Genomic DNA, 24,656 nt, shown 5'->3' on the forward strand with positions numbered 1-24,656 from the left:
CTGCCCAACATAACAGAGAGCAGGGAAGATACAACGGCCTAGGTTTTAGAAAGTTTCCTCCCCGATCTCAAGTCTACACATTCAAGAAATGAAGTTTACCAAGAAGCAAGACTAGGCACATTTTAGAGTCTTTATCAAAGCATAAAGCCTAAGTTTCTTCCTTTTCCTGACAGCAATATTTTAAAGAAGTCATGAAACGGCTGTTACGAAGCACAAAATACAGCGAAGTCTCTCTCAATTATGGTTCCAAGGGCACATATGAGAGGTGGGAAAAGCAGCCCCAAACGCAGACATTCTGGAACAAACGCAGCTCCAGGTTACACTTAGAAGCCTGCAATGGATGCCACACATGAGACTACAGTGGGGAGATGGGGGCTGACAAACGCTGAACCTCAAACAGGCTTTTCTCTATTATTTACTGACTCGGAAACTGAACGACCAGACAAGGTGGGCCAGACAATGAAGACAAAGCTTCTACCCTGGTTGAGATGAACAAATGACCAGAGGCTCACACTTCAGACTCTTAACTTCTAAACCTTGATCACCTCTAAATCCGAGGAAGAGAAAAAAAAGTCACCTCCTAAGACCAATGCTAATAATTAACACAAAAAAGTGATCAACACACCATTTTTAACCATTTTGCAAACTTATTAACAGGACTTTAGTGGGGGCGGTGGGAAGAGCTATTTAAGTTTCTGAGCAGGTTCACATTTGACTCAAAGTTCACACAACTCTTTGAAAAATAACCCGCAAAATGAATAGTTTTACTAAGGTTAAGATGTGACAAGCCAGTAGTACATAGAAAACGAACTTCTCAAAAATTAAGTGTTATCAGGAGGGTCTGTGCAACCTGCAAAAACTGCCCCTGCCACCACAGGGACTTAAAATCACCCTCAGCAGCTCCAGCGGGACGTTGTGCCAAGTGTCACCTGGCCTGATCTTTCTAGGAACTTTCCCGAGCCCAGCACGCTGGTGATCATGCAATCTGGCGTAGGACCTGGAACACAGCTGGCGAGCCAGAGAGCGGCCAGGCTCTTCTGACCACGGGCCGGGCCGGGCCCAGCAGTGGGAGGCAGGCGTCTCCCCACCAGCCCTGTCAGAAGGAACAGCTAACTGGCCCCAGTTCAAATTCAGGGAGGCACTAACATTTTCAGACAACCCCCAAGAGCACAAACTCAAGGTAACTGTGATCAGTATATGTGTGTTTCACTAACGGCGCACAGTCAACCATCTTGAGACCAAGGTCAAGACGGGAAAACTCATGAGAGCCAAACACTCGGGTGAACCCCACGAGAATGAGCCCAAGCTGCCCTGCAGGACCGGACGTGTGTGCCTCGACAGGTCCCCAGCCTCCTCACGCCCCTCACAGGGGCTGGGGCTCATGTTCCTCTGGGCAGTCCAAGCTTTCCTTCTGCAAGACCAGCTCAAGGACTACGGGATGTTCAGCATCCCTGAGCCCACCCACTAAACACAGGCATCCCCCCACCCCAATCCTCTAGAAGTATTCACAACACACACCCACCCACACACCTGCACGCGCACCCTCTGGGGAAACTGAGGACCACAGCATGGCTGCCTCCATCAGCAGAGTGTTACTTTACACATCTGTCACAATAAAGCATGAACTTTCAGTTTAAAGTGACACATTTATTCAGAAGATGGGGGCCATTCATCTGCATGTTTTGGCCACTTACCCAGGGTTGTTGTTGTTTTAAAGAAATTGGGCTTAGGCATCCCAACTCTCCTGTTTATTATCCTGTCCAGTTTCCCTGATACAATCAGTTGCTTTAAGTGTAACCTGGAAAAAGCGAGCTCTTGTGTTTGTAGTGGTGCCACAGAAATACAGTGGGATTACATGCTTCACGTTACAAAAGTGAGAACGGTCCCACGAGAAGCTGGAGGTCCAGGGCTTAAATGCATCACCATGCAAACCCAGAAGACTCACAAAGACTGGAGAAAACCATTGTGTTTTGCCATCTTTACTGCCTTTCTATTCTCCCCCAGATCACACACTTTTATTCAAAGCAATATTCTCTGCAGGCAGCAAAATCCCATAGGAATGTGCAGTGGGAGTGTGCAGTTAGTCATTTAAAATCTACCCCTAAAAGGGCAGTGTTTTTTCCCCAGGCTGAAACCCTTTCTAACATTCTGCTGTGTCTGAAGGGGGCAACAGTGATAAAAGTGTAATTTTGCCCAGGTACGCTCACCCCTTACAGACACACAAAGAACCGCGTGGCTGGCGTAGATGATAAATAATTCATGTTGCTCCTTCAATCGTTCCTCCATGTGAAGCTATGGCATGAAGATGCAGTTAGATTTCTAAAATGTCAGAATCTAAAGGAACCAGACATAACCACACTTCACTAACTATAATGGGAATTCATAAGTAAGTTTCAATATGGGAGTCACATTAGCACTCTACAATAATGAGATGAAGCTAAAGGAACCAGACCTAACCACACTCCACTATTTATAATGGGAATTCATTAGTAAGTTTCAATATGGGAATCATATTAGCACTCTACAACAGTGAGGCTTTTTTAACCAGCTGTATACTAGGTCAGAATTTTAGAGTAAAATTATGTGTTTTAGGGGCTTCCCAGGTGGCTCAGTGGTAAAGGATCTGCCTGCCAACACAGGAGACCTGGGTTTGAGTCCCTGAGTGGGGAAGATCCCCTGGAGGAGGAAATGGCAACCCACTCCAGTATTCTTGCCTGGAGAATCCCATGGGCAGAGGAGCCTGATGGGCTACGGTCCACAGGGTGCAAAGAAATGAACAGGGCTGAGCACACATGCACCTTGGCTCCTCCTCTGGCTAGGCGCGCAGAGGGGTGGGAAATTCACGTGAGAATCACGAGCCGGCTGGGGGACTGTTTTCATGGACAAAGAAGAAGTTCACACCTGTTTCCACATGCGCAAAGAGGGAGATGCTCCTCTCCAACCAGACGCACGATACAGTACAGGTTCTGTTGCTCCAATGCAACCGACAGCTCTTTTCCCAATAAGGAATTAAAGGTGTTAAACCCCAATCTGGTTTTTAAAATAGACTCGGAATAACAACTCACCCTCTTAAAATGAAATAAACCTCCCGTCCCCTTGGCTCATTCTGTCCGGCAGATGGACACTCAAACACAAGGCAGACGGACAGCAGGACCGGCCTCTGAGCCCGGGCCCCCTCCCGCCCGGGCCCCCGCGGTCCCAGCCCTCAGTGTGGGGGAGGCATTCCCAGCTTGGTCCGTCGTAAGATGGAAAGACTTATCTGTAAGGGATCTTCCAAGTCTGCATTCTACAGCTTAATGACAGGAGGGGCTTCCGACACTGCGCCATCCACCCCGTGGCTGGCACTTTCTGCACAACTACCTGAACCTCGAGAGGGGAAAAGGCCTAGGGGGTGGGGAGGCAGTATTCTGAGGTCACACAGCTTGAGGGTCTCGGTTTCTGTTTTCTTTGTTTAGTTAATCAAAAGGCTTTAAGGGTGTGCGGTATTCATGCAAATTGGGCCTTAAGTTGAGGTTTCCCAGATTCTTCTGACTACAGAGATTTTTTTTCCCCCCACGGAGTATCGCAAAAAAGCAGCACTTTTCCGAATATACTTTGGAAAACATGATTTTTGAGCCTTCTCAGTGTAATTTTATCAAAGTGGTATCTAAAATGCCTTCTAAGAGTCTGAGATACGGAAGAGAGAGTTGACGATAAAATACTATTATTTTACTTGTAACCCGTATACGTGTAAGCTGAATTTCTGGCTGTCAAATTACCTCCCTCACTAATCTCTCCTCACTTTGGTAAGGAAATCTAGTCTTGCAATTTTTCCTTTGAGAAATGTCTACTTCCTGCTGAACTACTTTAAACTCAGTGTAAGAAAGATAACCTCTCCTGCCACACTTTTTACAAAATAAATTCACACTGTACTGAAGACCAAGACAGGAGGGAGAATTTCAAGACCGGTTCTTCCACAAACAAGCAGCTGCTTTACATCTTAATAGACGAACCCGGTTTAGGTGATTTAGAAGCCAGAATACTGCAGGGGAAGCAAGTTTGCAGTGATTTTACTATATACTCGGAGGAATCAGGAAACCCACTCAAAAAGGGAAATTCAAATAGTAACATTTGAATGTTTGGACTGCAGGCAGTGGACTCAGCAATAACAGATTAATCCCTATATTATCACACCTGCATTTACTCAAAATTAGTGTGAGCACAACTATCTAAGCACCACCAGGATTACGCCGAGAGCCTGACCTTTCATGATCATTTAAAATGTCAGCGCTGTTTCCAACATCCCCACCCTCTTCCAAAGTGCCACTTCAGCAGCTTCCACAGTTTTCAAATATTTGGATAAGAACCTTCAAATGCTTAGAAAGGCTCTGACAGGAAGTTGTCCGGTAAAATTTCTCCCACAAATGGGAGAATGAAAGCCCAGGAGTGTGATGAAGAAAAAAGCTTTACAACTGAAACAAACTGTAAAATCTTCAAACTTCAGGTGCTATTTTGGTTCACGTACTGAATAATTACTGAGACGATATGGTATTTTGGTTTTTCATCCTTGAATCATTAGTCTACAACAGCTTTGTTAGAATATAACTTACATCCCATAAAACTCACCATTTAAAATGTGCACTTCAGTGGTTTTTAGTAACTTCTCACAGTTATGCAACCAACCCACTAATTTTAGAAACATTTCATCACCCCAGAAAGAAATGCCATGCCCGCTGGCACTCACTCCCATTACTCCTTCCTCCCAGCCCTGGCAACCAAGAGTCTACTTTCTGTCCCCACAGACTTCTCTGTTTTGGACACTTCACATAGCAGAATCACTTTACCATGTGGCCTTTGGGGTCTTGCTTTTGTCACTTGACATTTTCAAGACTTGTCCCTTGTATCATGTATGAGCACTCCCCCTTTTTCACTACTGAGTAATATTCCGCTACCTGGATCACTTTCGTCTGCCTATTCGCTGCTGGTGGATATTTTGGGTTGCAGACCTTCCTTATTACTTGCCATGTTCTTTGGTGATGATAAATATGAAACAGCTGGAAAACGAGTCATTTGAACTAGACTATGGTCAATGTGGTATTCAAATGGATAAAAAAAAATTTAGGGGCGAAGATGAAAGAAAATGCATTTTTTTAAAACCAAAATGCAATTTAAGTGTACTGTGTCATTTAAGTTGTAAATAAAAATACGCTGTGTTCTCAGGAAGAAGGTGCCAGCTTGCCAAGCAAAGTCAGTGCCAAGCACTGACTCCTGTCCACCCCGGGGCGCCCTGGCGCTGAAGGCCACCAGGCCTGTGAGCCCCTTCCCTTTACAGACAAGGAGCGGGTGGGCAGAGGGAGCAGCCCTCCCATGGGCTGAGGGGAGAACCCAGGCTCTCTTGTTCAGGGGTCTCCCAAGCAACTCAAGTTCTTTCTCTAAATTTTCAGCAGCAACAGTCCTGTTTTGCATTTAACTCCGATGGTGTACAGCACACCATCGCCAGCATTCAATAAAGTGCCCAATATCTTTTTTTAACTCAACACTACCTCTGTATTTTCCTTTTGTGGAGTCACCCCCAAACTTCCTGGGCACAGAGGAGGCAGGAGCGCAGCTGCTCCCCCAAGGGCCCCATGCTCCGCCAGGGGTTCTCGAACGCACCGCAGAGTTAACCTGGAGAGCTTGTCGAGACAGCTTCCTGGGCCCTGGGCCCAGAGGTGCTGACTCAGGAGGCTGGGTGGGCCCGGCTCTTCCCCACTCACGAGAGAGGCCACACCCAGGCAGCCCGGCTCTGGAGAAAGAGGCCTGGCTAACACTCTGAACATGAATGAGCCCCAGCTTCTTTTGGCAAGATTAACAGCTCCCCCGACCCCAGTTGGCAAGATTAAGGGCTCCCCCCACCCCAGTTTTGTTTCCTTATAACTTTTTTCACTGGAGAGGATATAGACCACTTTCAAAAGTCTTCACTGAATTTGCTACAACATTGCTTCTGCTCTGCACCCTGAGCAGGAGGGATCCATCTCCTCTCACCCTGCACCCCACCCACCACTGGAAGTGTCACCCACTGGTCAGCCAGAGACGCCCCCAAGCTTAATGTATTCATGGCTACTACTGATCCTCCACCACAGGAAAATACTCTCGACTAGGCTTTCGTTCAGTACTAGACCTGAACTCACACAGGCAGGTTTTCTTAATGAGGCTGTCTCCTCAGAGGAATCCCTGTTCTAGTCCTCTTTGCAGCCTGATCTCCTTTAAGATAAAAATCAATCTCTCTGAACAATACTCCAACTCAGTGAAGTCCCAGCATTAGCTATGACACACAGTGGCCATTTACAAATGCTGGCTAACAGGTAACTACCCTCTGTAAATCATTACCATGAGCTCAGCAAACCTGATTAAGGAATCAGCTGAGTGTAGAATTGCAGACCTGTTTCTACCAACAGGTCGAATTCAGCCAACTTAGAAAGCAAAGCCAGAAAGCCCCAAAGGCCAAGTGATCTTTTGTTGTTTAGCCCACATCACTAATCCTCCTCAGATAGTCGAGGTAATAGCTGATATATTACAGATAACTTTGTTTCTATAAAATGAAGTGGTTGTCTTAGATGTTCAGTGCTGCCCCCAGTAACACTTTATTATGAACAAAATTCTACAAAATAGTTGCCATTAAAAATCCGATGACCACACTTTACATCGCTATAATTTCTAATAAGCATACAGATTTTTAGAAGTGTCCAGTGTTCTTGCCTGGAGAATCCCAGGGATGGGGAAGCCTGGTGGGCTGCTGTCTATGGGGTCGCACAGAATCGGACACAACTGAAGCGACTTAGCAGCAGTGTTCTGTTCATGAAAGGCAGTTGAGAAAACGCCTATGCGGTACACCATTCTTGTAAGCATAGAGAGCTCAAAACAAAAACCAGTATGTCAAAAAAAATGAAAACACTGTACAGAGAGAAGACGAGTAAAACAGAAACGTGGCCTTAAAACACAAGTTTTCATTAAACGGAGTAATGTCCGCAGTAAACTGATACTGACTACAGTGGCAGAGACATCAACTACACTGTCAGTCCAGAGGCAGGGGTCGCTCTAAACTGCTGCCACCAACAGCAGAGGCTAATGTCACCATGCACCTGAAGGCAAGCTGGACCAGAAATTCCAGAGGCACGCGTGTAAGCTCGAGCTCTTAGCACCAGACTTCATGTGGTTTACTGACCTTTAGAGCAGGTGTGAAGAACGGCTGAATACATCTTACTAATAATAATATAGCCCCATGGCAAACCTGACCGCCAGTGGGTGATAATTTTTACTATTACTCCTTCCTTTTAAACTCAAGATAAATTATGTGTGTGTGCTTGTGCCCAGTCACGTCAGACTCTTTCAACCCCATGAACTGCAGCCCACCAGGCTCCTCTGCCCATGGAATTTTCCAGGCAAGAATCCTGGAGTGGGTTGCCATTTCCTTCTCTAGGGGACCTTTCCCAACCCAGGGACTGAACCCCTGTCTCCTGCATCTCCCACATTGCCAGACAGATTACCACTGTGCCACTTGTACCCAGTCGTTATCTCCTGTCTTCTTTTTCAAGGTTAAAGAAGAAAGAGTCAAGGTGAAGAAACCAGCTTGTTAGGCTTAGGAAAAATTTCCAGATGCCGAAGAAAACTGGCCTTCTAGCTCCACAAATCTTGTAAAACAAAAAAAGTCTATGGAATTATCAGACCACAAACTGCCAGGCAATGCAGTAAGAATTCCACACACCATCAACTGGTCTGAGGTACAACAACCCAGCTGAGACACATGGGTAGGACAGACACAAACTCGCATTCTATTCAAGTTTTCGTAGAATTGTACAATACCAGGATAATATAGCAGCCTCTTATTGCCTAGTAATAGGAATAATAAAACCATCCAACTTTAGGGCTACAAGAGCCCACTCGTGACAACTCCTGAGGAGGTCACAGTGCTGACCTCGCTTCCTGATTCACGGATAGGCGCTATTCCTGGGACTGCAAGGACAGGGGGATGCCTGTGTTGGCTGCCTCTGGTTTCCTGGAAGATCCCCTGGAGGAGGGCATGGCAACCCACTCCAGGATTCTTGCCTGGAGAATCCTATGGACAGAGAAGCCTGGTGGGCTACAGTCCATAGGGACACGACTGAAGCGAATTAGCACACACGCGCACAATGATGAAAAGTCAAGTCAGATCTGGAGAGTTCAGCGTCAAATGAGCCCGTGTGACTCTATTACCAAGCAACGATAGGGAGAGCTTCTTGGTTCCCATCTTCAGAGGGTCAAGATGCCCTGGGGTGGGCACCTACCTTACGTTACAGAGAATTTTTATCACTTTAAGGAGTATTGGGAACTTGGAGTGGATCATGAAAACCCACACCACATACCTCTCATTTCCAAACTGCTCTCCTCCACCACCTTTGGGCTAAAGCTTACAGGGAAAAAGCTAAATTCTTAACATGCTATGGATAATAACAGGTCCGAGTGAAACAAGAAAGCTGGGTCTTGGAATTTCCCTATAGCTTGTTTCAGATATCTACATTACACCATATTTTAGCTCCTATTTACGTTACGTAAATGTATTTATGCTCTAAGTAGAACGGTTAGAACAGGGAGGAAAGAAAAGTGAAAGTCGCTCAGTCATGTACGACTCTTTGTGACCCCATGGACTATACAGTCCATGGAATTTTCTAGGCCTAATACTGGAGTGGGTAGCCCTTCCCTTCTCCACGGGATCTTCCCAACTCAGGGATCGAACCCAGGTCTCCCGCATTGCAGGTGGATTCTTTACCAGCTGAGCCACCAGGGAAGCCCAAGAATACTGGAGAGGGTAGCCTGTCCCTTCTCCAGGGGACCTCCCCGGCCCAGGAATAGAACCGGGTCTCCTGCGTTGCAGGTGGATTCTTTACCAACTGAGCTATCAGCGAAGCCACAAAGTAGCGAGGAGGGGTAACTGTTTCGTAGGATGACTCTAAATGGGTATTTAGGTAAAAGTTAGCCTGAATACCTTCTTTCAAAGGTTGAGAAACTGAGGCCTAGAAATTTCCTTACCTATTAAAAATATTTATAGTTGTATAGCTCTTAAAATGTTAGTCCTAAAGCTGTATCTTCACTGATTTTAAAATTTTGAAAAGTTTGTTATTTCCAAATTCCAGGGTGCGAAGTCTGTAAAGTCTATGGACAGATGATACAGACAGGAAAAAAGAGCTCAGATCCACTAAGACCCATCGTATTTATAAATTTTATCCACTGTATGTATAAATTTCAAGAACATGAAGTGAAATCCTGAGTCTTTCTAAAGAGCTCCTTTTCCTCTGAAAGTAGGCCACTTCCTGCCCCGAGACCCACTTCCTGTCAGCTAAGGCTGCCTAACAATACAAAAAGCGGACAAACCAGTCCTGCCTGTGCTCATAACTAGAGAAAATCCTGACCTTAGAGCTGGAAGGGAACTTTCTGAGTGTCCCACTAAAAAGGAGGGTCAGTCCCCTCCTCTACTTTAAAACCGGGGTTTTGGAAACAGTCAGTGCTACACCCTCCCTGCAGTTCACCAGCCGAGGCACTGCCTTTGGAAGGAGGAACCTGAGGCCGTGAGAAACCACTTGCCAGCCCCCTGACAAACGCAAGCATCCTCCCTCTCATCCAAGTTCCAGGTCTCCACTGTGGGGTAACCTGGTGGGATTTCCCTACCTGCCCATGGCACGTGAAAATAATATCCCTGATACCTGCTGGCTCTTGGTTTTTACGATCTTTTATCGGGAGCGTCTGTGAACAGGAACTGACTTCCTCTACACTGGGAATCACATACACCCTGTGTGTACATTTCAAACTAGACACATGGACACCACTTTCCATAGGAAGGGCTAAAAACAGAGAGAAAGTTTACCTTTTGCAAAAGAAACTTGTATCTTCCTAGAAACACAAACGATCTATACCCACCTCGTTCTCCCCGCTCCGGGCAGGTGAAACAGATTACCATTCGAGGTCACTTTCTCTGTATCTACTGGGCTGTGGGTTCTTGATTCTGTGATATACGTCATTTCAGCTTTACTAGGTGTGTCAAACGATTTCAGCACTGATTTAGTTCACTGAAAAGGGAGGTTAATCATATCCACAAACTTAGGATCCCATAAAAGAATGCAAAGTAAGGGACAGAGCCAAAAGGGCTATCACATGTTACAATGGTGTTTAATTCCAGGCTCATAAAACACAGGAAATTAAAGGCCTATCAACTAAACCTCATTCCACCTCGAGTGCACTGTTTTCTTAGCAAATTTAGAAGTTTGTGAACAGTTTTCTAATCCAGTGGCGGGGAAAGCTTGTCAAAGAATGAAACTGTCAAAACAACGTAATTCCTTTGCTAACCTGATGTTTTAGCGAAGGGCATATGAAATAACCCACGCTAAAACCTTGTACTATTTCTTAAATAGATCGTTGCGCCTAGTTAAGGTCACATGTGCTGCGGTGTTATTACTAACTTCTACACTGGGAACAGTGTTAAACAGTATTTCTCCTGTAAGGAGCTTTGATAAGGTGTACTTGAACTTGACCAAGAAGTCTTTACTTCTACCGTCTTTCAAAAACAGACCCCAACCAATGGTTGTTTTTTTTTAATCCAAGCTAAACAAATAAAAATAAAATCAGCAAACAAAATCTGCTGAGTAAACCAACTTCAGTTGAACTTGTGCTTTTAAATCACTTTGTTTCTGAAATTACAGGAAGTTTATAAAAAAATAATCTCTTCAATTTATACTTTGTCACAATCAACTATGTTACATCTGGAGCGGGATTATAATTCTGTAGGCGGTTCCTGGACGGGAGTGAGGAGACCCGGAGGCTGCTTCTCAACCCCGCCCACCAGCCCCTGCAGCTCCCCCGCTGCCTCATTTCCTTCGGGTCTCACCTCCTCCCACCCCACCCCCAGTCCCAGCACAGACTGCACACTCATCTCTTCAAATGGCTGCTCAAGATTCCACTAAGTAATGCCCCACCCTCGTGTGCTCACTTCCAATTTTCAGCTTCTGAGAATGCAGCTATTGAGACAATGACCTATTTCTAGTTGGGTCACCCCTTCCCCCACCAAGGAAAAAAAAAATCGTGGGAATACAGAGTCATAGAGGAACCAACTGGGAACAGACAGTTCTGTGTGTTTCCAAGTCACTGCAATTCTGACCTGAGTCTCCTTTAACAAAAGGTGTGTGGAGGGCGAGAGGACCCAGGTGGGGTTAAGTCAGTCCCCCATCTCGTCAGAGCACCAAAGGGCTAAGAACTGCGGTTCTCCTCTGGGGGTCCAGATCCTGGGGGGATTTGCTGATTTGAAAAAGCGATGGCATCTTTCCCTTCTGCCCCTACAACATACTTTAAAAAAAAACAACAACAAAAACCAATCTTTTTATTTTGGAAAACTGAAAACATTCACAAAAGCTCCAAGACTCCTGACTCATCCACTCTACCACTTAAAAAAATTTTTTTTTTTGCTGGTACATTTTAAGACCATTGTATATCACTTCACTTGTAAAAACTTCAGTATGTAGCCCTAATGGACTTTAAATATATTTTAAGCTTGAAAAGTGAAAGTGAAGTCGCTCAGTTGTGTCCGACTCTTTGCGACCCCATGGACTGTAGCCTACCAGGCTTCTCCCTCCCTGGGATTTTCCAGGCAAGAGTACTGGAGTGGGTTGCTATTTCCTTCTCCAGGGGATCTTCCCGACCCAGGGATAGAACCCGGGTCTCCCGCATTCCAGGCAGACGCTTTAACCTCTGAGCCACCAGGGAAGCCCATTTTAAGCTTAGATACATATATATAAGCATACACAAATACAAAACCACCATGTCCCATCATAGCCCACAATTAAAAACTATTCCTTAGGTGGTGCTAGTGGTAAAGAACCTGCCTGCCAATGAAGGATACGTAAGAGATGCAGGTTTGATCCCTGGGTCAGGAAGATCCCCTGGAGAAGGAAATGGCAACCCACTCCAGTATTCCTGTCTGGAGAATCCCATGGGCAGAGGAGCCTGGCGAGCTACAGTCCATGGGGTCGCAAAGAGTCAGATACGACTGAGCGACTTAGCACTTATTAAAGTTTAGTCAATGTTCAATGGCTCCCCAATGAACTGCCTCAAAACTATCTTTTTACAGTCAATTTATGCAAATCATACAATGCCCTCTGCAACTCTGTCATTTTATTATATTTCCAAACTGCCCTGTTTGGCCAGTTTCTTAATAAACATCAGGTTTTCCCCACCCTATCTCCCTATCTAAGTCCCACTTAAGAGTCCCACCCAAACAGCAATGTATTATGTAAGCAGATACTTGAACACCCAACAAGCAACATCCATAATTATGTAATCAAGGCAATGAAACAGCTTGATGAGAATACTAATATATATTTCTATAAATAAAGAGGCAGTTCCAATTTAAAACTTACGTTCTGAGCTTCTACCAAGTGATCTGTGATTCAGTTTTCTCTTTAAAAACTTAAAGAACAACGTTGGATATGTTTCTAAAACCTGTTTTACCAAAAAAACCTATTGATGTAGTAATGGTACAACAGGCAAAATATTATTCAGAAGGTATAAATTTCACTAAAACAAATGCTTTAGAACTGATGGAAGAATCCAAGCAGGTATTGCAAATGACTATGCACTTATCACCAAACCTATTGTGAAAACAGGTTCCTGGAGAAATGTCACCTTGGCTCACGGTCCAATGCAACGGTGATTTACCAAAAAACAAAAAAAAAATGTCACATGCTGCTGGCTAAGTCACTCCGCTCCGGGTTTCAACTCTTCAACTAAGAAAAGAATCAGTGAAAAGGGTACAAGTACCTGCACCTCTTGGCAAAGCCAGGATGAGAGCGGACCCCAGCTCCCATCACCCCCAGACAGCAGGTATCTTTCTCCACTAGAGTGTAAGGGTCTTGAAAGCAGGCATTGCCCCCCATCCTGCTCACCAACATATTCCCAGGACCGAAATAACCCGGCATACAGTAGCTTCTCTACTTGCTGAATGACAGATGAATTTTCCGGAGGGTTGTGGTGGTATTCATTGTGGGAACAGGAGAATAAAGGAGGCAAAAAGTCTATGGAATTATTAGGCTGTTTAAGTCAGGGAAACAAAAAAGGATGCCCACCATGAGGTATGAAAGCTTTTAATCAGATCAGAATTCACTAGTTCCAAGTGGAGTGGCCACATACACTGTCCTCTGTGGTGACAAAGAGGAGACACTGCTACACAGTGCGAGGCAGGTCCTGGGACCTCATTCCCAGAGAGGAGGAAGGGCTTGGGGACAATGAGCGGCAGGCACGCTCCCTACACACCGACCCTTCTTCCCTCTATCTGCCAATGAAGCAAGCACTTAAACGTCTCTTCCAGAAGCAGATAATGATGCCCCCACCCCTAAACCACTTGGCTTCTCACTTTGGGGCCAGGAAAGACAGAAAGCAAAGAAACAAGTTTATCTGTCGCCGTTTTGCGTAGAAATAAGTTGAAGTAAACAAAGCAGTAAGGGGTGGACAGTAAGAGGAGGGGCTCTTCTTTAGCCAAAATGCTCCCAACTAGGGATCAAATTATAAAACCATCTTCACTCAAACACTCACACGTAGACAATAGTTAATTTTAAATGATCAGTGATGGAAAAAAAGCAACCCATTCATATAACACTCTCTTTCCAACTCAAATATCGGGTACAAATTGCTTTCTTTTAGCATATGCCAGAAACCTGTCATTATACAATGGCTGAGCAAATGTGACACAGGATACCACCACTTCCCTAGAGAAACAAGATCCGCAGAACACCAGCCTTGTTTAAAACAGTACCACAGCGCCAGCCATGCCCGCTCCCTGGTGATGAAGCTCACAGGAAACGCCCAACTCAGGCCTGCGATGCGCTGGACGCTGGCTAACGAAACAGATTCTTTGTACTTTGACAAAATAGTTTTAAAAATTGGAACCAATGGGGTGGATCCGCCTCCATACACTATTAGCTTAGTCATGAAGTAGATAGGAAGTTACACCAAAGGCTCAGCAATTAGTTTTATCCTAAAGCAGGGATTGGCAAATTTTTTCAGTAATGGGCCAGACAGTAAATACTTCAGGCCTTGCGGGCCATTATTTGGTGGCTGTTGTATATTATTGTTCTTACTGCTTGGAAAAACCCTTCAAATTGTAAAAACCAATCCTAGCTGGTAGCCCACAGGCAGAGGAGGCCTTTCCCTACCCCATCCAAGTGGAAACAATGGTTTACGATACCTGAAACGACAATTTTTTTATATAGACAGTTTTAAATTGATCATCTCTCAGGCAAAAATAGAAAAGAACATTACGCTGTGGGTAGTGACTTCAAATCTAATAGAATGGAGAGCAAAGTCTAATGCTGCTTATTATAAAGTTTCATCCTTTATCAATAAAAGTCCGGTCAGGGTCAGAAATTTTTCATTTTGCTTACAAGGTTTGTTTTCTCAAGTATATTAGGTTAAAAAAATAATTATTATGATAACACACTTTTTTCCATTTCCTTTGAAACAGCATTACTGTTTATCCATGGGTGTTTAAACAGGCTTGGAGGATGGAATGTGAATCGTAAAACAAGGCAAACAGTAGCAACCACTGCTGGTGCCTGAAATGCCCTTCTGCCTTTGGGCACTGGTGAACTCCTATGCATCCCTCAACACCCACTTGAGGCATCTCCCCCAGCTGGGAGGCTCTCCAGGGCATATAATATTCTGCATCTCTATTACCATACTCACCATACTGCACTGCAATTGTTTACATAATGGACTCCCCTTCAAGGCAAAAACCTCTTATTTTTATAGTCGACACCTAGCACATAAGGGCATATAATAGGACTTCAATAAATGAGGAAGGAACCCATGTGATTTACAAGGGAATTCTGGCAATGAGAAGACATAGAGGATGAAAAAGAGCGAGTATTCCCTTTCACTAAATAACTCGAATGTTTCACATTGCTGTTTTCCCTGGAAGATCTATTGACAAATTTCACCCTGGTTTATAGCAACCCAGGGACAAAAGCCCTTAGTTTTAACTATAGGTTACACTGGGAAGTTTGTAAATTATGTTTCAAGGGAGAAGCATACATAGGAAATTAAAGTTTACAACACTGGAAGAGAAACTGTTTGGATTTCACAGATAAAAGCTTTGTCTCAGTTTATTTTTTAAACCTTTTATTCTTTTAACTTAAAAAAATGTACTTGGTTGCACCGGATCTTAGTTGTGGCGCATGGGCTTAGCTGCTCCATAGCATGTGGGATCTTAGTTCCCTGGCCAGGGATCAAACTCGTGACCCTGCACTGCAAAACGGTTCTCTGCCACTGGACCATCAGGGAAGTCCCCTGTCTCAGTTTATTTTACATAACATTCTTTTCACTTAATTTTTTTTTCTTTAACTTTCACTTTACAGATGAACAAATTAGAGCCTCACAGAAACTAAATGGCTTGCCAAAGTACAGGTAAATAGTAAATTACAAAACTATTTTTACGGCTCTTTGCATCTTTATTTTATTTGGAAAAGTTATGTACATTAATTATACTGGGCTGGCCAAAAAAGTTCATTTGGGTTTCTCCATAAGATGTTAACAGAATATATATTTTAAGTATTTCACTTAAGTCAAAAGTCTCTAACTCATAGCACAATGTTTATTTTTCTTTCTTAAAAAAGAAAACTATTTACAGAAGTCTGGAATAAGATCTTTATTCTTTATGTCAAAAGCCATAGATAGCATGTTAGAAGCAAAATAAGGCAGCTTTCTGGTCTCTTCAATAGATATTCCATATTTAATTAGTGGTGGCAGATGCACAGAAAGCGCTGAAATTAAAAACTAATTGAGTAGTTGAATCCCAAGTGTAGTTAGTACTGAAGTTAAATAAAACATAAGGGATAATTCAAAATGTATTCACTAATTTTCAAAAAAAGACTGAATCCTACTACTTCAGATTTGAATTGAAATGTCTAATTACTGTAAGAAAGAGGTGTACTGAATTATCCCAAGAATTCCCAGTGTCAGACTCAAAGTTTAAGTTAAAAAAAGTAAAGAATTATGTTAATTAACTAGTGTGATATTGCTTTCTTTTTCTAAAATGCAAGAACTAGTAAAATTAGTCAAAATGTTGTTAGAAATTACAATACTATTATTTAGGATGGTAATTAAAAGGAAAGGCCAGTGTGGAAGGATAGGAGAAAAAAGAGGAAAAAGGAATGAGATCTCTTTGTTCCCAGCCATTTAATAGGAAATGTTGGCCTCTTTTCTCCTTTAAAAACAAAGAGCCAAAATTTGAAAGCTCGCTGGTCACTGCCAAATTAAGCTCTGCAATTGAACTCCCTGCAGAGAGAACTTCAAATCAGAGATACGCTCTGCACCATAGCTGGGCTTGCCTTTCTGCAGCCTCAGCCCCATCCAGTGATCTCCCTTTTCCCACCCTGGCCACATTCCAAACACCAATGTCGGCCCCCGTGGCGCTGGAGCTGGGACCGTGTATCCACGCCCTGAGCGCCTCTGCCAGAGGCGCTGGGATTACACTGGCCATCGCTGCCCACACACAACCACCAGAATCAGCCCCACCAAGGCAGCCGCATCGCATTGCTGGGGCCCGAGGGAGAGGGACATATAAAAACTGTCCTCTTCCTATGAAACCATCGGTTCCCAGACTCTGGGAGTGCATCGGAGCCATCTGGGGAACTTATTTAAAGCACAGACGTCCAGTCCTCCTGTCCCCAGAGATGGGGATTCAGCAGAGGGCCCAGGAACCGTCACATGTCCAGATATTGGCGAACACCCTGAAGTGACAGTCCAGTACTAAATGAACGCTCGCTTTTAACAATGTGTGTCTACAGTGTGCATGTACACTCAGGAGAAACCTCAAAGCTGCTGGGCCACCTTTAGTTGATATAGATTCAAAAATACTATCATTGGCGAAGTCTGGTATTTGCAAGATATTTGGCAGCGGGCCACTGTGAGAATCATGAAAGAAGGTGAGTTCTTTCATCAGTCACAGTTGCAAATTTATTAACAACATGTACCCACCAAACTCTTGGCCTCCCCTCTCACACTCGATCCTTTTCCAGGCTCCTTATCTTGGAGGATGGCGTGAATGGCACCGCCATCCACCCAGTTGCGCGAGCTGGCGCCCTCTGGCCCAGCACAACCAGCCCATCACCGAGCCCCAACAAGGTCACCTCCCAAAGAGCTCCCAAACTCATCCTGTGCTCCCCACCAGGTCCTGGGGGCCACTGCCTCTCAGCACAGCGCCTCCCGCCTCCAACCCTAACTCTAACACTAAACCTAACTCTAACACTAACCTGAAAGAAAGTGCTCAGTTGTGTCCGACTCTTTGTGACCCCGTGGACTGTAGCCCACCAGGCTCCTCAGTTCATGGAATTTTCCAGGCGAGAGTACTGGAGTGGGTTGCCATTTCCTTCTCCAGGGGATCTTCCCAACCCAAGGATCTAACCCGGATCTCCCGCATTGCAGGCAGCCACTTTACCGTCTGAGCCACCAGGGAAGCCCTATTCCTAACCCTAACCCTAAAGGCAGGTCTGACCAGGCCACCTCCTTCCAAGTCAAAACCCTTCAGAGTTTCCCTGGAGTTAAGCCCCCACGGGGCTATTTCCAGACCTTCTCCTGGAAGCCTACACTCGCCTACTCTTTCCCACCGCAGGGCCTGGGTGCAAGTGGTTTCCGCGGGCGGGTGTGTCCCCACCTGGACACCCTGCACTCTAGCTTCTCAGCATAGGCAGTGCTGCTCCTGACCCCCAGTCCAGGGCTCCCCTGCAGGCACGCCTTCACACACACTCAAGTTACCCCACGACCACTGTCTGTCCCTCCCACTAGACTGGAAATCCACGGCAGCAGGGGCTGTTTCTGCGTCTGCTCACCAGCCTCAACGCCAGCATGGTAAACGAGTGCTGGACAAAGGGATGGGCGCACAGACCGTTCCCTGTGCCTTCCACCGGGACAAGACAGACGACAACGCCCAGCCCGCGTGTCTCACCAACACGTGGGAGAGTCTCAGCTGCCTAACTCTCCATCTGGGTGTGGTCGAGGGGGGGAGACAGAGAAAAGTGACTCCACGTGTCCTCGGTTGGGGGGGGTGGGGGGATGAGGGAGGTAGAAAACGTATCACTATATTCAGTAAACTCTGACCCTGTTAAGATCCTTAATGGAAAAGACTACAGAGTCAAGAGGCAAGGGCATCTCAGAAATTATCTGACGACTCTAGCACAGGGCAGGATTCCAAACACACTTTCAGTTTTTCTACTGAAGGGAGTTGATCTACTTTTACATTAGAAACTTCCATATCGGCACTTCAGGGCTAAATGGCTAAGGCATCACGGGTGCCACTGAAAGGCAGCTCGGGCTAAACTTCTCAGAAAACAGCTGAGAGCTTGGCCTTGACACAACAGCCTTTTCATCCCTAAGCCTGACTGCAGCGGCTTTCCTTCCTGCCGCCCCGTGGGTCCTCTGTCACAACGAGGAAAGAGGGTGGGGGAGCGGGGAGGAAGCAGGAAGGGGAAGGAGCCCGCGGGTCACCTTCAGTCGACCGTGGGCACACGGAGCAGGCTTCCTGAGCCACGGCCCTGAGCACCCAGCCCACGTCTCTCCCAGATGAGAGACACCAACCAGGCCAGAGCGGCCAGCTGGGCAGAGGGCGTGGTGCCTTCTGGACCTCAAACCATCCTCCTTGGCCATCCATCCGTCACAGCCCAGAGCAGCTCTGGGAAAAGCAAAACCAGACGATGGACCACAGCCCTGCAGTGCCCGGGGGACCAGCTCAGGGGACTGAGCAAGACTCCTCGGTCCGCCTGCCCAGTTCCACACTGGCTGGCTTTTCTACTCAGCTGTGTCACACGTTACCTAAGCCTCTTTCCCTCCTGGATGGCCACCAGCGAGTTTTCCAGGTCCCCTTCCCAGCATCTGCCTGAGCCTGGGCTCGGGTCCCAGACTGTAAGCTCGCTGAGGACAAGATCGGTTGCAACCATCTGCGCAACAACTTTGTGCCTGGCACCCAGAGACGGGGCCAAGGTGCTCTCTGAAAGCAGACGGGCAGTCTTCTTAATAAGCAGGACCAAGAGAAAAAGCAGCAAATAGATACCATTTCCTTTATATAGTTGTTTTGCGAAGAGTCATCATCCACTGACTATTCAGACACAATCAAAAATATTCTGCTGCCGAATTCAAGGGGCCAAAGGCAGCCCAGATCCTGACTCTACAGCCAATTTTACGATTTGCCCTCATTTGTGTTGTTAAAAATCACCATGGGAAGTCACCTACCAAAACTTTTGGTTTGGGCTTGAATAATAGGAATCAATAACTGTTCTAATAACTGTTCACCTGCAGAGCTTGCTGAGGATGCATCCACTTTAACATCCAAGGAAGGAGCAAAAAACAGTAACAAAAACTAGATACACTAACAGCCTTAGATGGCCCATCAGCCAGTAAGCTCTTAAGGACCTGCAGGTGGCCCTCATGGGATCCACATGGACAAAGAGTTAAGTGCATTCATTTTACAAGGCAAAATCTCCAAGACCCTACTCCACCAAAAAGGTAGGAGGTAGAAACTTCCATGGTCAACAGCTGTGGCTCTCATAAAAGGACACCTCACAATACCACCTGCAAATAACTGTAAATATTATATAAAACATAGTCTTTCAAAATCTTACTCTGGGTTACTTCGACCCTAACATACAAGGTTACAAGTCAAGGATGGCCACTACTATCTTTCCTTAAAGAATTCAACAAATACTTTGTCAGAAAAACCTTGGAAAGTTTCTGGTCCATCGTAAAGGAACTTTAAAGCCAAATGAAATAAAAACATACCTGCCCTAAGAAAGAAAGAGAGCCTTAAAAAGCAAGGCCATTCCCACACATGGCACAAGGGTGGACTCTGCGGACATCGTGCTAAGTGGAGTGAGCCAGTTACAGGAGGGCAAACGCTGTGCATATCTCACTCACGTGGGACACCGAGAGGAGTCAAAGGCAGAGAGACAGAAAGGAGAGGGCCGGCTGCCAGGGGCTGGAGGGAGTGGGGAGAAGGAAGTGAGTGTTTAAAGGGCACAGTTTCCGTTTGGGACGAGGAAAAAGTTCTGGAGGTGCACGGTGGTGACCACTGCACGGCAATGTGCACGTACTTAACGCCACTCAACTATACGCTTAAAAAACACTGAGATGGTCAAGTGTACGTCATGTGAACTCCACTACCAAAAAACAAACCAAAAAAACACGCACGCCAGAAAAAGAACAAAAGCAAATTACAGATCTTTATGAGAAACAAAAGTAGTGACTGACAGGAGACAGGGATACCGACTGTTATCTGAGCGATATTTTAAAAGCTGAACTCTCAACATCATTTCTTTAGTGAAAGCCACACACCGGGAAAGGTTAAGTTCCTAATCACTGCTCTGAGTAAACCAGAACAGGGCTATGCCCTGAGTAAAGCACTATGTTTAGGTCCGTTTTATACCACAGGAACTGTAAAGCCTGAAGGTCATGTGCCAACTACCAACTGGAAATGAAAAGAAGAATTCAGTGTAGGAAAAAAAAACTGTCTGCATCGTGAATGAATCATCTTGATGATGTAACTGAGGCGAAAGCTCTACTGGCTTCTCAATCTGTTAGCCTATGAAGGTAGTAATTTATTTAACCTAACAGTAAAACAAAACTTATAAAGTACTCCTTTCAGAGAATCTAAAATGTGATGGTAGAAAACAAAACACATAAGCACTCACTACAGAAACAACTCGTTTGAAAAACTAGAAGGTTTCTCATAAACTCCATAGGTATATGAAGTTATGTATTTTATGTATGGGGTGTATTTTCATAGGAATCTTTTATTGTAATTTTCAATGAATCCAGATATTCTCGCCACTGGGATTCAAAACTCCAAAAATCTTCAATTATCTCCTCCCCAATTATCTGGTCACCAGTTCACCTGTGTTCAAGCTGGTAGAACAGATACCACTTGCTAAGAAATGCTGCTCACAAAAAAGCTGCCTTGTTCGCCCAACTTAAATGAAAGCCGTGTGAAGCCCAGGCTGGCCACCATCCCACCCGAGAGAGATTCAGGCGACACAAATCAGATTCGGGGAATGTGGGTGTAAGAGGTGCGGGCGCAGCAGCGCTAGGGGGTCAGCTGATGTTTCGGAGGTGCGCCAGGAGCCTGCTTATCAAACTCCAGGGCTGCCTGCCTTCATCTGCAATTCAAGTTCATTACCAAAGCCCTCTCCGAAATAGGAATCCTGCTGTCACCAGCAAATTCCCGGGTTAACAGAGCACGGCTTCAGTAGGATGAACTGGAACGAGGCTGCCCCCAGAGAGAGTGCCCCCCACCCCCCCCCCTTTAAAAGAGAGCGCCAGGGGAGGAGTTGGGGCGCGCCTGCTCCCAGACCCGGGAAGGCAGCGGGCGCGCGCCGTGGGAAGCCACCTGCCTCTCCTGCGACTCAGGCTCCTCTTCAGGGAAGAAACTTCCAGGTTGTCTTAGGACAGGGCTTTTCCACCGTCCGAAGCCGCCTAAAAGGCATTCTGATTTTTCTCAAAGATCCTAACCCCCAAGGCTCGGCGGCGGAGGGGGCTCGCAAACAAAAGGACCGTAGAGAAAAAAGCATCGCAATCTTGTTTTCTCCAAGAGTTCCACTAAGGGATGACGAGGGAGAAAGAGAGGAGACGATCCCCTCCCTGCTCCTGCCCTCTCGTCCGCCTAGAAAAGAACTCTATTCTTCCCTCCGCCCCCCCCAAAAAAACCCGAAAAAGCCCCAAACCTTGCCCAGATAACTCCGCTTGAAAACCGTGCTCAACACATCCCGCCTTGCCCACACACACCCAGGGACTTACCGGTTTCGGCATTTTCGGTTCCGGACGGGTTTCCTCGCCTTCCTTGGAAACACGCTCTCCAGCAGCAGCTGAAACGCCCTTTCCCGACCTGCAGGCGGAGGAAGCCCAGTGAGCGTGCCCAGCAGCCCTCCTACCGATCCCACAGCTCCCGCCGCTGCCGCCGCCCCGAGACTCGGCGCCCGCCCCGCGCTGCCGCTTAAGAACCGGCCGGGCGGGCGCCACGATGAGTCACCGCCCAACCTGCAATTACCGCGGGCCGGGCGAGCCCAGCGCCGAGGGGGTGGCAGGGGGCGCGGCGCCGGGGGGCGGGAGCGCCGAGGCGGGGCCAGGCACCACGGGGCGGGGCCCGGGCGGTGGGGAGCGCGGTGCCGGGGGGAGGAGCTCAGGAGAGGGGTGTGGCCAGGGGCGTGGCCCGGCGGGGGCGGGGCGCGGAGCCCGGGCGGAGGGTAGGGCAGAGGAGGGCAGGGGCGGGGAGCACAGAGGGGAAGGGCGGGGCCGGGCGGGGCAGCTGCTGGCTAGGGGTCTGGGCTGCAGGCAGGGGGCCGGGCCGGGCCGGAACCGGGGTAATGAGGGGCTGTCCGCCGAGGAACTCCTCGGGGCGTCCCGGAAGCCCGCGGGATCCCAGAAGACGGAGAGTTTCACTTTGTGAAGCAACCGTTTACCCCAGGGCTGAAACCGCAACCGTCAACCCTTTGAGAAATACTTTGTGAAAATGGTCCCCGCCCGGACGCAGGCGCGGGGCCCGGGGGCGCGTCCACGCGGCCCGGGCTCCGCCGGCGCTCCGGAATAGGGGCCCGAGGGGCCGGGCTGTGGCGCGGGAGGTCGCGCGGCGGCCACGCGGGCAGCCTCGGCTCCACCTGCCGCGTGTGTGGGCCGCGCCAGGGTCCCGCCGGTCCTGGGCTCCCGCGCCTACCGCCCCCTCGGCCGGGCTGCCCGCGCCGCCACACCTGTCGTCCTGTTCCGGCCCCTCCGCCGAGCGCGCGGCGCGAACCCCGCTCCCGCCGACCCGGGCCGCGCCCCGCTCACCCGCGGCTCTTGCAGAGGACGGCTGTGCTCCAAGCGATCCGTGCGTCCGAGCAGTGCGCCCGCGGCCCGCGCTCCCGAGAGTCTCGGGCGGGGCGGGGCCCCGGGGCCGCGCCCCTGACCGCCCCGCCCGGCCCGCGAGGTGCGGCTCGCGGGGAAGATGGCCGCGGGGACCCCGGGAGGGGGCGCCCCCCACCTCCCCCACCCTCGGAAAGACCTCCCCTCAACCCTTCTCTGTCCTTCCCCTCGCCTTCGGAGAACTTTGCTGACCTTGACTCAGCTCCCGAGGGTGGAGGAGAGGTGCGAGATCGTCCCGCGGTGGACTGAGGGAGAGGAGGGACGTGTAAATAAGACTGCAGGGGCCGGCAGGCTGCCACCACGGAGGAGCGGGGCCTCTAGGGGTGCGGCCGTCCCCGTGGTCAGGTCATTTTGTCGTCCTCGCCCCCGGGGCCGAGACGGGATATTTTTTGAGAACCGGGGACCTGGGCCGCTGTGTCTCCCCGCGCACGTGGCCGCCTCCTCCCTCGGATTCCGCGATGATGGGCACAAGTATTAAAAGGCGCTCCATAGCCCAGCGCTCTTGGTTAAAGGACACACTTGTGGCCTCATTTGACTTGATTAACTCAAAGTTTATGGGGGGGAGGGGGACAGAATAAATCTCCTTAGAAATTCTGGGAATTATTTTTTTTAATTTTGTTTTTGCAAATGGTTCTCAAAAGGAATTAAACACAGACACGGACTTTGGTGGCCATTGGTATTTGTTGTGCAGCGATTAAGAGAGCTAACGAGAGCACGGGTTCTCAAAGCCTGCTTCCCAGACTAGCAATAACAGCATCACCTGGGAACTTGAAGAAATAGAAATTCACAAGTACTTCCCAAAACCTACAGAATTAGAAACTCTCCGCTTGGGGCCCAAAGTCGGAATCTTAAAGCCCTCCAGGTGATTGTGATGTAGGCTAAGGGTTGAGGCCAGAAATTTTCCTGAATTCCTTTCCTGGTCTAACTCCCTATTTGAGTTGAATAAGTTATTTAACACTTTAACATCTGTAAAATGGCATAATTATGGCACCTATTTCATAGAGTTGTTATGAGGATTTAAGGAGTCAAGGACTTCCCTAGTGGTTCAGACCGTGAGACCCACATTCCATCCCTGGGTCAGGAAGATCCCCTGGAGAAGGGAATGGCAACCCACTCCAGTAGTCTGGCCTGGAGAATTTCATAGACAAAGGAGCCTGGTGGGCTCTAGTCCTTGGGGTCACAAAGAGCTGGACACCACTGAGTGACTAGCACAACAACAATGAGTGGATACATGTAAGATGCCTAGAAGAGTGCCTGAAACACAATAAGAGTGCAAATCTGCCCTGGCACAGAGAGCAACTAGTGACTCTGGGCAAGCACTAAACGGTAAGAGTCTCTTAGGTGATGGCACCCCACTCCAGAACTCCTGCCTGGAAAATCCCATGGGCGGAAGAGCCTGATAGGCTGCAGTCCATGGGGTTGTGAAGAGTCAGACACAACTGAGCGACTTCACTTTCATTTTTCACTTTCATGCATTGGAGAAGGAAATGGCAACCCACTCCAGTGTTCTTGCCTGGAGAATCCCAGGGACGCGGGAGCCTGGTCGGCTGCCGTCTATGGGGTCGCCCAGAGTGGGACACGACTGAAGCGACTTAGCAGCAGGATAGAGATACTAGTAGGACCCACTTCATGGGGTTGTAGGAATTGAATGAGGTAATGTGTGCAAAGTGTTTAGCACCATCCTGGCCTCTTAATGCCTATCCTCTCTTTGGGATGGACTGCTTTAGGGATAGCCCTTGTCT

At 47.6% G+C, this 24,656-nt stretch overlaps 1 protein-coding gene across 2 annotated transcripts in view; it reads right to left on the reverse strand.

The window, feature by feature from the left end:
* The window catches only part of EZR (ezrin), a 46,049-nt gene extending 22,687 nt beyond the window's left edge, over positions 1 to 23,362 (reverse strand). The window contains exons 1-2 of one of the 2 annotated variants that reach the window (XM_069598836.1): positions 22,840 to 23,362; positions 21,814 to 21,901 (exon numbers count right to left, since the gene is read on the reverse strand). In XM_069598836.1, the coding sequence (XP_069454937.1) occupies positions 21,814 to 21,825 (12 nt within the window). In that variant the 5' untranslated portion in view covers positions 21,826 to 21,901; positions 22,840 to 23,362. Of the gene's footprint in view, positions 1 to 21,813; positions 21,902 to 22,760 lie in introns of both variants that reach the window. The other variant, XM_069598837.1, reaches the window with a different exon arrangement.
* Between the last annotated feature and the right edge of the window lie 1,294 nt (positions 23,363 to 24,656).

This window comes from Ovis canadensis, chromosome 8 (genome assembly GCF_042477335.2).
Source record: "Ovis canadensis isolate MfBH-ARS-UI-01 breed Bighorn chromosome 8, ARS-UI_OviCan_v2, whole genome shotgun sequence".
Taxonomy (NCBI): Eukaryota; Metazoa; Chordata; class Mammalia; order Artiodactyla; family Bovidae; genus Ovis; species Ovis canadensis.